General features: G+C 40.0%; 1 protein-coding gene across 1 annotated transcript in view; it reads left to right on the top strand.

Annotated features, from left to right (window-relative positions):
• DPP6 (dipeptidyl peptidase like 6) overlaps nt 1-13,708 on the top strand; it is a 349,551-nt gene that overhangs the window by 190,774 nt on the left and 145,069 nt on the right. The window contains exons 2-3 of the mRNA XM_087945820.1: nt 2,099-2,213; nt 9,062-9,160. Coding sequence (XP_087801946.1) covers nt 2,099-2,213; nt 9,062-9,160 — 214 coding nt within the window. The remainder of the gene's footprint in view (nt 1-2,098; nt 2,214-9,061; nt 9,161-13,708) is intronic.

The following is a 13,708-nucleotide window of genomic DNA, read 5'->3' on the forward strand; positions in this document are numbered from 1 at the left end:
CTAGAAAAACTCAACAGAAAAGCAATGTTTTTTTCTTCAGCCATGAAAAGATAGGGAGATGTACACTAGCTTTTGGTATTCCGTATCTTCTGATAGATTTAGTTTCCATAAACGAGCTGTGCCATCCATAAAGTCTTTGGTGATGGTTACAGTTATTCAAGTGACGTGCCTATAACTGAAATTGAACCCAGAGCTTTGCAAGGGATCCTAAGCTTATATAAACAAGCACAAACTCATCTGTTTATTCCAACTCCCTGACATTATTTATAACTTTTCTGTATCTTTGTTTATGCATGGGAATAAACAGGCTGTCATGAGCTGGACATGAGCTATCTACAAGAAGAAGCATTCCCTGGTGCCCTGTTTGGCTTAGAACAGCACATAAATTGCAGTAAACAAATACATAATCATATATCAAACTGACTGCTACTTGGAAGGATAAACAAATTCAGGTGTCTTTTACTTTCTTTTTCCATTTCTTCTTTCTGGAATAATTTTTTTCTTTCTTCTCTTCCCTTTCCGTGGACCTTTTTTTGTGTACATATCCTCTTTTCTTACCCTTTTGGCTTCATTATATTCTATTACCAGTAGTTATGGCTACAGTTGGGACCAGAATTTCAACTGCTAGGCCAAGGGTCTTCAAACTTTGCAAGCTTAAGACTTGTGGACTTCAACTCCCAGAATTCCTGAGCTAACATGACTGGAGGAGGAATTCTGGGAGTTGAAGTCCACAAGTCTTAAAGCTGTCAAGTTTGAAGAGTCCTGTGCTAGGCAATACAGTCATTAAGGTCATCATATGCCTAGCCTGATTTTACAATAATTTTTACTGTGATCATTACATGAATTGCTGTGGTCATTAAGTGAATCACATAGTCCTTAAGCAAATCCGGTTATCCCAATTGACATTGCTCATCGCAAACCAACTGGGTGATCATAGGACACCAAAACAGTGCCACAGTCATAAGTACATGCCAGTTGCCAAATGCTCGAATTTTGACCATGTGACCATGGGAATGCGGCAAAGATCGTAAGTGTGAAAATCATTCATAAGTCACTTTTTTCACCACTGTTGTAACTTTGAATGTGACTAAGTGAATGAACAAAGACATTCCTGCTTACTTAATAAATTATTAATAATAATTTATTAAATCTATTAATTTATTAAATAAATTATTATTATTATTATTATTTATTGTTGTGCATATATACACAGTATACGCATACAGTGAAATTCACATAACACCCAGAGACCAGACCCAACATCCACACACACATGACAATCCCCAAACACAACCTCACCCACCAAAATTCCCCATCTCCTAAAAACACACAAGCATCCACAAAACACTGTCCAGCAGCTCACTGATGGTGGTCCTTAAGTTCATTGTTAAGTGCAATTATAGCTCTGGGATAAAAAAAAAACTGTTCAGAAAATGTGTGGTCGAGTTTTAACTGTTCTGTATCTTCTGCCAGAAGGTTCATAAACAGTTCACAAAGATTGTAAGCAGGATGGGAAGAGTCTCTGAGAATGTTGTGCAACTTCCTCAGACAGCGAGAGGCGAAGATGTCATCTAGGGCTGGTAGCTGGAGCCCAATGATCTTCTGGGCAGTTTTAATGATTCTCTGTAGAGCTCTTTTATCCACTACAGAGCTGCTGTCATTCCATACAAGAATGCTGTATGTCAGGACACTCTCAATGGTGCTGTGGTAGTAGGACAGAAGTAGATCCTGAAGAGGTATCCATAATATAGAAGCCTATGGAAATTGGGTCTCTTCAAAACTTAGGTGATTTAATAGCACTAGCACTAGGATTTAGACTTACATACCGCTTCATAGTGCTTTACAACTTCTCTAAGCTGTTTACAGAGTCAGCATATTGCCTCTTCAACAATCTGAATCTGTGGAAGGCTGAATCAACCTTGAGCCAGTCAAAATCAAACTCCTGGCAATGAGCAGAGTTTGCCTGATGACTGTAACCACTGCGCCGCCACCACCATAATAGTTATCGTTGTTAAAATTTACCTTATTATTGCTCCTTAGATTTAGGTTGTTGCACTTTCTCTTTGTTCATTGTTTCTTCCTTTTTTGTTGCTTTTAGGAGCTGGTGGGAAGCAATCCTCCGCAAAGGAACTGGAAAGGAATTGCAATTGCTCTACTTGTGATTCTGGTTATCTGCTCCTTGATTGTCACTTCTGTTATCTTGCTGACACCAGGTATTTATATAATCTTTAGTCTTTGTTGCTGTTGTTGCTCTAATTTCAGAATCTTCCCAAAGGCATTTAAAAAAAGCAGAGGCCTGATTACATTCCATTGGGCTTACAGATCAGTCCTATGATGAGAATCTCTTAAGTCCTGTTCTTTTGAGTCCTGTTAATCTTCAATAAAAGGTTGGATTTAGGTTTTCTTTATATATATATATATATATATATATATATATATATATATATATATATTTTCTTAAGTTTTCATGGTACTTACATGTATGGTGTTCGGCTTGGTTCGGGTATTTTCCCACGTCATTGTAGTTCTTTTAAAGTTGTAGCAATGGAACAGCTGTCCTGCCCTACATAAGAGGTACTACAGACAAAATTAGTAAGGTACTACACAGACATCACATCAGGACTGCCTTCAAAACAGACAGAAAAATAGCAGCCATCCTTAGCAACCCCAAAGATAAAATTGACCTGGAAAACCAAGGCATATACGAAGTCCCCTGTGCATCATGCCCGGCCACATACATTGGACAGACCAATAGAAGAATAAGCACCCGCCTGGATGAACACAAAAATGCAGTCAAAAAGCTGGAACACACTTCCTCACTAGTCCAACACATGGAAGCCACAGGTCATAGCATCAACTTCAATGGCACCAAACCCTGGCCACTATAGAAAACCCTAATCACAGAATCATCAGAGAAGCCATAGAGATTGAAAAAAGACCAGAAAGCATGAATAGAAGAGATGATTCCACCAGGCTGTCAATCATTTGGAAGCCTGCACTCACAAACAAAAAAATCTCCACACCACAAGCCAGGCAAACACCTGGGCACAAACAGATCCCCCTGATACCTCCAGCTCAAACACATCCCAACCAGGCACCCAGATGAAACCCAGCTTCCTAACTAATGATAGCCGTCCATTTACCCGAAGCCAAGCTGCACTAAAGACCTCCATTAAAGCAACACAATGCTGCCAGCCAATCAAGATACAAAAAGAGCCAAAAAACAGACAGAAGATATTAGAGACACCAATCAAGCAGAACACAGCAAACTCCGAGACCAATAAACACAGACCAAGACTCCCAACCAATCAGGATGAAGAAAAAACCATTCTGGCACAGCAATAGGCTGCCCCAAATTCAAATCTGAAACCACTGTAAAAGTCTGACTCACAGACGGACACAATACAGAAGCCTGATGATGGCAGATGAGATTCTGCTGAAACGTTGCTACAACTTTAAAAGAACTACAATGACGTGGGAAAATACCGAACCAAGCCGAACACCATACATATATATATATATATATATATATATATATATATATATATATATATATATATATATATATATATATATATATATATATATATATATATAACACACACACACATGCATACATCAAAGAGTCATAAGTATTCATATCCTATATAAAAAGAACTGCTCAGATCTTCCGACAGAGATAGTTCTCAACTTATAACCACAATTGTGTCATTTCAATCATAAGTTGTTGAGGTCATAAGCTGAGATAAACACATATGACTAGCCCCATTTTTTATTCTTTTTGCAGTGATCATTTAGCAAATAACACAGTCATTGAACTGATCCATTCTTTGAATGGGTGGAGGTTTTCCCCCCCAGAAACTGGCAAAAAAAAAATTACAAATTGTGTTCATGTGACTACAGGGCACTGCAACCGAGCCAATTGCCAAATTGCCAAGTTGAAATGCAGTCATGTGACTACAGGAGGATAACACAATTTTTATGTGTTTATTACATTTATTTATTAAATTTTATTTGTTTATTCAATGTATTTGCTTCCCATCTCATAACAAGTGACTCTGGGCAGCTTATATTGGCTGAAAGTGCATTGCAGGCCATCAAGCCCTATTTTTTGAGGCTTTTTATAAGTTCAAATAGTCATTAAAAGATTCATTGCAAATCAAGGATTACCTATATATTCAGTTGTATTGCCAATCTAAAACAATGACTTACAAAACCTGATTGACATGTTCAAGGCTGAAAAGCAACTTGCTTTCCCTTTAATCAAGTCATTTGTGCATTTAGTGCAATTCCTTCTATTCTGTGATGGAGTGCTTTTTTTAGCAGCTATCATCCATCGCCTTCTTCAAATTGGAAAAGGCAGAAACAGAAATTCGATCTTCTCCACTAAAGCAGGTGATCTGCCACCAAATTGTCATCTGTGGGGTGATTCTTGGAAGATATAGTTTTATGATTGGTCAGTAGCATTTATTTATACAGGGATTCTCAACGTTTGTAATTCTGCAACCGGTTGAACTAATAAATTAATGATGCTCTCCTTAAGCCATAATTTCATTACCCCTAAGGATGGGGCTAAATAAACACACCTACCAGGTTCAATAATAATTTCAGTGAACCTAACAAAAATCACAGAGACCCCTGCCATGTCACAAACGAGAGGTCCAACTTGAAAACTGAACTACTCAGTGAAAAGAATGTCTGAAGTCCAGAAGTATCTTTAAAACTCCACTCTGTACTCACTTTGGAATAACATTTTCTGTTTGGAGCAACAGTTGCAGAAAATATCCACATTTCTGGCATCCAGGATGAGTGAGGATGAACTCCAGCTGCACTCAAGCACTAGGGTGCATGCTATACTTACTAAATCCCTGCAAGACTAAATGGAAGCCATATAAAATCATGTTCCAGGCCTTTCCCCTGCTCCAGTGATTCAATTCCAGGGATATGTACCATGGACATCCAGAGCTGAATCCCTCAGGATCAAATTGAAATCCTGTAATGACACTGGAACACAAAGTAAAGAGATGCTGCCTAGGGAATGATCCAGTGGTAGGATTCCACATTTTTTTCCCTACCGCTTCTATGAGAGCACGCAGCACTCAAAAACCGCCCTCTGTGTCAGCGCTATTTAGGTGAGCTATTTTTTAGCTCAGCTGACGTGCGGCAATCCATGTGCCATGCAAATCAGCTGAGCTAAAAAACAAGGGAATATAAGACAGGAAAGGTGAGTGGGTGGGGCCAGTCAGAGGTGGTATTTGCCGGTTCTCCGAACTACTCAAAATTTCCACTACTGGTATGCAAGAACCGGTTCGAATTGGCTGGATACCACCTCTGTCAGCTACACCTGCATGATGGGTGTGGAAAGGGCTCAGAACAGACCCTACCTAACTTCTCAGACTGTCAGGGAGATGGTAGGAGATTTGTACTTCTCGATTTGCAAGGGTCTACTAATGTAGCCTTACAGTAAAGTAGAATTAGTTCATCTGGTTTGCTTGGGAAGACCGTCCTTAACCTGCTTTCCAGCTCCATTCTGCTGTGCAGGGCAACAAAAGAAGACCCAGCCAATCAGCTGGGACTCAATGGAAGGCAGAGAATAGATGGGGGTGGGGCCAGTCAGAGGTGGCATTTGCCGGTTCTCCAAACTACTCAAAATTTCCACTACCGGTTCTCCAGAACTGGTCAGAACCTGCTGAATGCCACCTCTGCCTCTGATCCTCAAGAAAGCGCACTGTATGCTGGACTGAGATGTCGTCATAACACCTACCACAAGTGGATGTGTGTCTGCCCAAAACATGCCTCCAAATGAGATCCACTATTACTTAGCAGAACCCTTTAAAATACCTGCTTTTAATTTTACCTGGAAAGTGAGATCTTGTGATTTGCCTTTTTTTATATCTACTTTTCTTATTTTCTTCCCTTCCTTGCTAAGGTCATGAAATACCTTAGCAAACATTTGGGAACTGGTCTACACCTTCTCTCTCTCACTCATCCAAGCTCCCACTTCAAAACGAAATAATCCCCTTAAATGGTTCAGTTATAGGTCAACCTGAAGGTCAATATTAGAATTAACACTCAACCCTAAGTGCACTTCCATGCCTGGGAATTCATCAACATTAATGGGGCCATTTCCAAATCAAAATATTTAAAAACCAGGTTCTTGTATCCAACGATTAAAGGAGTGTTGTGCCGCTGGGCATCTTTTCCATTGTTTATACTTTTGCTTGTTATGCAGGCCACACACATCCCTATTTAAAGATGCCATAAACAGTTTTCTTTGAGCCAATTAATGGAGAGGAAAATGGCTTTTCACTTCAGTAGTCCCAAAGTACTCCAGCCACTTAAGATTCAGCCATGAAGACTGCTTTATTTCATTAATAGGCACACAAACCCCCATTTGTACTACATGCTAATGGTTTAAGCTCTTAGAGCTATTGCAACACTCTAAGCAAAGAGAAGGGAAGGACTATGCAAATCAAAGCAGACATCACAGCAAGAATGAAAGGGCTATGCAAAATAAATCACAGATCACAAAGGAGTTTGGTTGTTGTTGTTTTTTGCACCTATGCAAATGAAGGCATGGTATCAGAGGAGTTACAAATGGGTTATGCCCACGAAAGCATGACATCAGAGCACCAAGAGATTTTTGTACACCTGTCAGATGAGGCATAACCATCTCTCCACTAATCTCTTGGCTCATTGGCCACAGTTGATAGGGCAAGGAACGAATGAATTATTAACCAGCATGTAGGAACCGGTAGATTTTTTTTCAGATGATCTACTGCCTCATTAAATCGTATCTTATGGAAGGTAAGTCTTAAGATGCTTTCTTAAATTGAATTTCTGACTCAGACTCAAGTTTTCTTTGGTTGGCCATTGGTAGAGTAGAGTAGAGTAGAGTAGAGTAGAATAGAGTAGAATAGAATAGAATAGAATAGAATAGAATAGAATAGAATAGAATGGAATGGAATGGAATGGAATGGAATGGAATGGAATGGAATGGAATGGAACGGAACGGAACGGAACGGAACGGAACGGAACGGAACGGAACGGAACGGAACAGAACAGAACAGAACAGAACAGAACAGAACAGAACAGAAGAATTAGAAGGGACCTTGAGGGTCTTCTAGTGCAACCCCCTGCTTAGGCAGGAAATCCTACACCATTTCAGACAAATGGTTATCCAATCTCTTCTTAAAAACTTCCAGTGTTGGAGCATTCATGACTTCTGGAGGCAAGTTGTTCCACTGATTAATTGTTCTCACTGTCAGGAAATTTCTCCTTAGTTCTAAGTTGCTTCTCTCCTTGATTAGTTTCCACCCATTGCTTCTTGTCCTGCCCTCAGGTGCTTTGGTGAAAAGCTTGACTACCTCTTCCTTGTGGCAGCACCTGACTGATTGTGGCTTGTACTTGATTGTGGCTTGTCCTCCATCTCCTTGAGGTTACTCTTACAGCCAATTACAGGCTGGTAGTACTAGATTGGTGTAATTTTCCATGGAAGAGACTCATAACATCTTGGTCTGGTCTATTGCTGGCTCTTTCTTCAGTATGTATTTACATTGGGCTTACATAAAGCTTAGCGTGAGGTCAAACATACAGTAAATTCTTTGACTGTGATGTACCAAGAGATAGACTAACATCGCCTTCATCTCCTACAACAATTTCAAGGATCCACATTTCATTATCTGTAAACACAGGTATCATTACTTAGTGGCCACAATTGAGACCGACAATTCCATCGCTCAGCAATACTATCGTTAAGGGAAACATCATGAGACCATGACACTTAAATGTACTCACTTTTGCCATGGTCATTAACCAAGACCTCATATGGCTGCCACTTGTGATGTTACTGCCAACTTCTCTAATGACCCTGTTTGCCAAAACTAATTGTGAAGGACACAAATATTGTTCAGTAATCATAGCATCCTGGCATGGTCATAAATGCCCACTGGCTCTGAAGCAGCCAAATGTCAATCATATGACCATGGGGTTGTGGTGACAGTCATAAATACAAGTCATAATGTTGCTTTATCAATGTGGTCATAACTTTGGTTATTAAAGAAGGCAATCCTTAAGTGAGGACTACCTATACTTGAGCTCCAACGTAGGAGGACACACACACTGGAATATTCAGGTGCTTTAGCCTCAGTATCAGCCCAACCAGGTAAACCAGACAAGAAATTAACTCCATAGGAAGACTAAAATTGGGATTACCTATAAAACCAAACTTTGCAAATCTGATTGTTCTGTGCATTCTGCTTCTTGTAGTTCAATGAATCAGGGAAGTATCTCTTCTGAAGGATATCTGGACATTCTGGGCTTTAAAAATACAAATTGAGGCAATTCTACCGGAGTGACTGAGAATCTTCATTGATGTATTACCACACACTTTGGGGAAGAAACCCTGAGGTTGGTGTGGAAATACACACTAAGAATTTTAGGAGTTGGTACATTCCAACGGCTCTCCTATTCAAATTTCCTAACCAACTTGTTCAGATTGAAGAAGCTGCTGGGATGGGCAGCAAAACATCTCAAACCAACAAGAAAATAAGTCCAGTTGCCATGACTAAACATCCAGACAATTCTAAAGTTAGAATGTAGTCTTCTGTTATCATTGCTTTAAGACGGATTCATATCCGACCTGTGGAAATGTGACATGTGTTTTATGCAAAAGAGTTTTACAAGTTGGTGCAAAACCATTTATTTTATTTTTATAGTTTCCAGTGCTTGTGATAATCATTCTGCCCTATTTTCACTCCATTGTCTCACAAGGAATGCTGTAAAGTTGTCTTGTGTCAATTTGGTGGTAAAGCATCTTAGCTAAGCCTTCCATATTGTGCTAATGAGTGCTATCCGGGCTGTACTTCATACATTCCAAGTTGCAAATGGAAAAGATATTTCCTAATTAGATCAACAGTAATGCAATAAAGAGATATAACAAATCCCATCTATCCAATATTGCTAATTCAGAAGGAAAATGGATAACTTGTGTCATTTGTTGAATGGGCAGGTAAATTGCAAATTAATCATAATGGATATTTTTCCCCCTTTTGATTTACAGTTGAAGATAATAACCAGTCTCAGAAGAAGAAAATTACAGTGGAAGATCTATTCAGCGAAGATTTCAAAATTCATGACCCAGAGGCTAAATGGATAAGTGGTAAGTCTTGCAATCACGTATAAAAATAACTTCCTACACCATTTGTTTCAAGCACTTCTCTTGCCTGGAGTGTTTCATTGTATTATTCAGCTGAGCAAAATTTTATCAAGAGATTCTGTATGAGTCAAACCTTTTTATCCAGTGAATATAGTGATGCCACAACTGGCAACATCTTTCGCAATATTATTTAAGTACAAGGATCCTTTTAGGCTTTATAAATAGGATGTCGCTAAGAGCTGAACTAGAAAACTTTATTTAATTTTAAAAATAGTAATAAGTCATGCCTCCATAAAAAAGAGAAGTATTCTAGAGTAATACATCGGTATTACTAATTAATTATTAGTAGAAACTAAACTTAGTGAAACTAAGAAGTGTAAAAGCTTTTTATCTAGGTTTAACTGCAAAAAGGCCAAAGCAAATAGAAAAGGTTTTAATCTTGTGCCAAAAAGTGTATTATAATCAGGGTATGTCTCAAAGGAACGTATACCAAAGTAAGGGTGTTAGCATTGCCAGAAAGTTGTTTTTTTCCAATATGGAGAAAGTAACTTTACAAGTAAGAATATACATAAGCTGTTTTTGATTTGTTGATGGAGCTGCTTTGAGGCTTGAGCTGCTGTACAGATAGTTGTGAAGATAAAACAAAAAAAAGTGCCCAGAATTCCTTACAAGAAGGACAGGAGACATAAAGTGGATAAAATGAGACAGAATGAGAGACAGATTTGGAATATAGATTCTGCTCCTCCCTTTCATGACAGAGTTCTGGGTTTCTGCCTTCCCAATCTGTAGATCTGTTCAGACTGAGATTCCAGGTTTCTGTACCCAACATAAAAAAATCCAGCCCTCTCTGGCCCACCATGTTTTCCATAAGTTAATCCTGCATTGTTCAAACCGCAGTGTTCTGACCAAGGCTTCCTGAGACTGCAATTAAGCACACACTTAGTTATAACAACTTGTGTTTTATTTCAACGCTGGGAATTACGTTCATTCCCAGCCGGTAATGAGTCCCAAACAGTCCCTCAAGATAAGCACCCACCTTTCTTTCCTTTGAATTGCTGCTAACAATTAGAGTGCCAACTGAATTATAAAAAATCAACCAAAGTAGAAAATCCACCCAGAGCTTCAAGGATTAATCTGAACAGACTGAACGACTTTGCTTCCTGCAAAGGTTTTGTCACCTTTGCCTGTCCTTTATACCTTATGGGAGGACAATCACCTCCCAGCCTTACTCCTGAGTCACCCCTTTTTCTCAGCTGCTCTTGCCTTCTAGCAGCTCTGTCCACATGCACACTGGGAACAGGTTCCCCTGGATCCTCTGCTTCACTGCTGCCAAGCTCCAGAGGCAGCATCCCACTCCCAGATGATCCTGGCCCCATCTCTACATCGGACGCAGGACCCTCATCTGAATCCTCTCCAGATTCCCTGACTGATCCCCATTCTTGCCCGTGTCCAATTCCACTGCCATCTGCACAGGCTGCCAGTGAACCCAACAAAAATATAATGCAGTGCATTACAAAATATATCTGCCTCCCATCATATCAACACCAAGGATGCCTGAGTAGAATATTTGACTCCTGTTTCTCTAAGTGACTCTAAAATCTTTAGATGAGAAGTGTGCCAAATGTTTTAATTTTGTCTATATATTCCTCACTTAGAATCGTGACATCTTGTTATTCATATATTCTGTTGCTTAATGTTTGTTTAGTGGTAAAGCCTCAAGATGAGGTAAAATGAAAGCACTGTTAACCAGCTGCTCTCTTACATTTTTAGAACAAAATCTGGGGAGTGTGAACAGGTGTTCCAGTCATCATAGGGATATATACACAGATAGTCCTCAACTTATGACCACAAATAATTTACTGCACCTCTGTATGGTTTGCCAATTGCACAGTGGCAGATAGGAAAGCACTCCAGAGGGTTAATGTCATTGCCGAGAGGATCATTGGTTGTCCTCTCCCCTCTTTGGAAGAGCTTTATAGCTCCCGCTGCCTTAAGAAAGGTCAAAACATTCTCAAAGATCCATCTCATCCTGGGCAGCCTTTTTTTGAACTATTACCATCTGGCAGATGGTACAGGATAACAAAAACAAGGACAAATAGGCTGAAAAACAGCTTCTATCCCAGGACAGTAACTCTACTGAATTCTACTGTATAGTGCAGTATTGGTGCATTACAAAATATATATGCAAAAAAAATATTTTAATGGTCATTATGTGCACTGAAGATAGTGTTTGATTTTGTTGGTGAAGTGCAATGACAATAAAGTAAACTAAGCTAAACTAAATGAAAAGTTCTGTTGCTAAGTAAGGCAGGGTTAAATTGCTTCATTTTATGAACTTTTGCTAAAGTTGTTAACTGAATCTCTAGAGTTGTTAAGTGAATCTGGCTTCCCCATTGATTTTGTTTGTCATAAGGCTTTGCAGAAGGTGATTGCATGATCCCAGAACACGCCAACCATCATAAATATATGTCAGTTGCCAAGCATCCAAATTTTGACCACATGATGGGGATGCTGCTAAGGTTGTAAGCATGAGGACCGGTGATAAATCACGTTTTTCAGTGCTGTTGTAGCTTTGAATGTCACCAAATAAATGAATGTAAGTCAAGGATTACCTGTATAGTGTGATTAATTTAATACAAAGATACTATTATTGAAATAGCTAGATTTATTCTTACACTGCACTGTCAAGCATTCTTCTCAGGCAGAGTATAGAAATTACTTGAAGTAGTACCTGGGTGACTAAAAACTTCATGACCTCACTTCATCAGGCAGCAACTAGAAGGTCCATCATACACCTGGGTGTATTTAGATATAAATCCCATGGACATGACTTCTAGTAAGTGCAGGGATTTCACATCAATCTTTTAGTGTATTGAGAGTTTGGGTTATTTTGGGACCAGATTTGTGGTGTATAGATTACCATGTAACCAGTGGTGGGATTCAAAAGTTCCCACCACCAGTTCTGTGAGCGTGGCTTGGTGGGCGTGGCTGCAGGGGTGGGATTGTGCGACTTTGCTTGCTTTGTGCACGCGTTAAAACAGTAAAAACTAAGCTAGTGCACCTCTCAGCTGTTTAGCAATCCGCTCTGCCACACCAAACATCTGAGAGGTTAAAAAGGATCTAGGAGCAGAGGCGGGCGGCTGAGCCCAACTGCAGAGCATTGGAGAGGCTCGGTGCGAACCGGTTCTCTACCAGCTGATCTTCAGTGTTACTGGTATGCCAGAACCAGGCTGAACCAGTAGAATACCACCATTGCATGTAACTATTCAAGATCTTGGGTGCAATAATGAATAGTTTAAAACAGGGGTGTCAAACTCGATTTCATTGAGGACTGCATTAGGGTTGTGTTTGACCTTGGGGAGCTGGGGTGGGCATGACAAGGGTGGGCATCACCAGCTCAACGTCACCATGTCAGGTGTGCCTGTGGAGGCCCGAGCGTTCTGCCAGGTAAAAGGGGCTCCCGGGCTCCGTTGTCAACTGTGATGGTCTCCTGCAACCTTGTGCCAGTGAAAACGGAGCTCCGGAGCTCCATTTTCACTGGTAGAGGCACTGCAGGACGGTCCTTCGCTGTTTCCAGGGCTGCCCCATGGGCCAAATTTGCCCCATGGGCCAAACCTTGTGGGCCAGATCCGGTCCACGGGCCCTGAGTTTGACACCTCTGGTTTAAATTGATCATGCAATGAGTGGGTTCCTGGATCTGCCAACTATATTTCTTCTCAAAAGGCTTCATCAAGCTACTTTTCTTTCCATCATTCTCTATTACAGTACCTGCCGGTCAGGACCAACCCAGAAGTGGATGAATTTTCTTTAGAAAATTAGCGATGCTGTCACTGATCTTAATCATGCAAAAGTGAAGACAAATAGATTTGAGAGTCTGGTACATCTTTGGGACTGCAGGAATAGAGAGAACTAGAGCCGGTTTAGTGTAGTGATAAAGGTGCTGGCCTAGAAATCTGGAGGCTCAGGGGTAGGAAAGACAATTTGATAAAATTGGGCCAGTCACTCTCTCTCACCTCATAGATGGTGGTTGTGAGGAAAATAGAAGACAGTGTATTATGTATGTTCATCATCTTAGGTTTCTTATAAAGTAATAAAGGCAGGATAAGAATCTAATAAATATAAAGACAGGATAAAAAATCTAATGAATAAATAAATTAAAGCCTTGGATCTTCTGGCACACAAGGCTGCCAGAAATACAAAGAAATTTCCATATGTAAGTTGGATCAAGACTCTGTTAAGCCTGGAATTGTAAGCTATGAAGACACTGGGTTGATGCTATGCTTGATACTGGTTTAACATTTTCTTTGTTCAGCACCACTGCTATCGGACAGCTCCCTGTCAATTGAAGCCTTTGGGTTCTGCAATAAAATAGAATAGAATAGAATTCTTTATTGGCCAAGTGTGATTGGACACACAAGGAAATTGTCTTGGTGCAAGAAATATTCGTCAAGAGTCAAGAATCATAAGGTGCAAGGACACTACCGTACTTGCAGGAAGAGTGGGAAATTGGAGCCCCATAGCAATGGAAAGGAAAATAGCAAATACAGTTTC

The sequence above is a fragment of the Notechis scutatus genome, chromosome Z (assembly GCF_049901735.1).
Source record: "Notechis scutatus isolate UNSWTSFEM ecotype Mainland chromosome Z, rNotScu1.2, whole genome shotgun sequence".
Classification (NCBI taxonomy): Eukaryota; Metazoa; Chordata; class Lepidosauria; order Squamata; family Elapidae; genus Notechis; species Notechis scutatus.